The 1,402-nt window shown below is 39.8% G+C and overlaps 1 protein-coding gene across 1 annotated transcript; it reads right to left on the reverse strand.

Moving 5' to 3' along the window:
• Positions 1–237: 237 nt before the first annotated feature.
• On the reverse strand, positions 238–1,180 carry LOC120775260 (antigen 5 like allergen Cul n 1-like). The gene is made up of 3 exons (XM_040105341.1): positions 1,058–1,180; positions 598–986; positions 238–532 (listed from the first exon to the last, which is right to left on the reverse strand). The coding sequence occupies exons 1-3, from the start codon at positions 1,178–1,180 to the stop codon at positions 277–279; spliced, it is 768 nt and encodes a 255-aa protein (XP_039961275.1). The 3' UTR covers positions 238–276.
• Positions 1,181–1,402: the final 222 nt, after the last annotated feature.

Genomic DNA, 1,402 nt, shown 5'->3' on the forward strand with positions numbered 1-1,402 from the left:
ATCTCCGAAGAAATTGATAAGATCGGTTGACTATAGCATATAGCTTCCACACAAACTGAACACATAGTTACTAACAGAAATGCACCTGTGAAGGGTATTTAGCTTCGGTGCAACCGAAGTTAACGTTTTTTCTTGTTTTTTTTTTAAGTCCTGTTTACTTTGGAACGCACCTTGTATTTGTCCCGATATTCATACACAAAATCACAGCGCACCATGATTTAGTCACCCACACATTCGACCCTTTTTGTACAAGTATTTTATTTGAACTCACATGGTCTATACAAATTTATTGAGATCGTATGTTTCACTTTTGGAGCAAAGATTTGGAAAATCAGGGTTTTTACCGGTTTCACATTCAACTGCTGGTTCCGAACACGATTTGTAAATGCGGAAATTTACAACATTCGTCGTTGCATAGTTACAAGTTAATAGGAAACCGTCGAAATCATCGCCTTCCTCTCTATAGATGATCGAAGCGCAGCCCACACGAATATTCCTATCGGCCATCATAACGGTGAAATGACCAACAACGCTAAGCAAAATCACTGAATAATCATTCCACAACTTTATCGATTGTTTGTGATGTTCAATACTTACTTGCCGTCATAATTCCGTGGATATTTATCGATAATTGGCTGATCGGTGTCCATAATTTCATTATACCACAAATCCATTCCACGATCCGACATGATTGTAACATTCGGGGCGCCGTAGAAATTCATCCATGCTATATTTTGACCCGAATGCCGAAAGGTGTCGGTGTTGCGACAATTGTCGTGCTCGATTTCGCAACGTTTCACGTTAAACGCCGCCATAGAGGCCAACTCGTCGTCCCACTCCATGGTGGCCATGCGACAAGCTGGCTTCAACATTGTGTTACCACCGGCCACAGTGTTCCGTTTTTCATTGTGCATGTTGACTAAAGCTTCCTTTTGCGCGGTTGTTAGTTCAACGATTCTCGGATTTATGCAACTTGAAGAGAATTGCTATAAAGTAACGGACATAAGCTGTTGGACCGTTCTCGAGTTTCGGGTTCTTTATTAGTTTATGATCTTACCCCATCATTGTCACAGGCAATATTCGTTCCATGAGGACATAAATCGGGGTTACAGTAGTCTGTGCTGTGCGCCGAGTCCAAAAAGGTCAGCAGAGAAACCAAAAGTGTGAATGTCAACTGCATTTTAACTGATCTGATATTAGAATGAGAAATGATTTGCGAAAGACGTGACTTATATTGCTACCGTTATCTAATAGTTATAATATACATACATATATGCTTGTATATACCGATGTTAGACTAGTAGTCTATTACAAAGAGTGTAAATGAAGAGTTCAAATACATTGCTTCCGCTCTTTGTTGCATAGAAATTTTTGTCAAGAACTCTTCTTCGTCTTGTTAGTC

This window comes from Bactrocera tryoni, chromosome 4 (genome assembly GCF_016617805.1).
Source record: "Bactrocera tryoni isolate S06 chromosome 4, CSIRO_BtryS06_freeze2, whole genome shotgun sequence".
NCBI classification, from domain to species: domain Eukaryota; kingdom Metazoa; phylum Arthropoda; class Insecta; order Diptera; family Tephritidae; genus Bactrocera; species Bactrocera tryoni.

Bases quoted from the DNA above. Each gene is read 5' to 3' on its own strand.
- LOC120775260 (XM_040105341.1), bottom strand. From the start codon at position 1,180: ATGCAGTTGACATTCACACTTTTGGTTTCTCTGCTGACCTTTTTGGAC. The intron at 987-1,057 runs GTAAGATCATAA...GTTACTTTATAG, and splicing joins TTGCCTGTGACAATGATGGG to CAATTCTCTTCAAGTTGCAT. The intron at 533-597 runs GTAAGTATTGAA...GATTTTGCTTAG, and splicing joins CCACGGAATTATGACGGCAA to CGTTGTTGGTCATTTCACCG.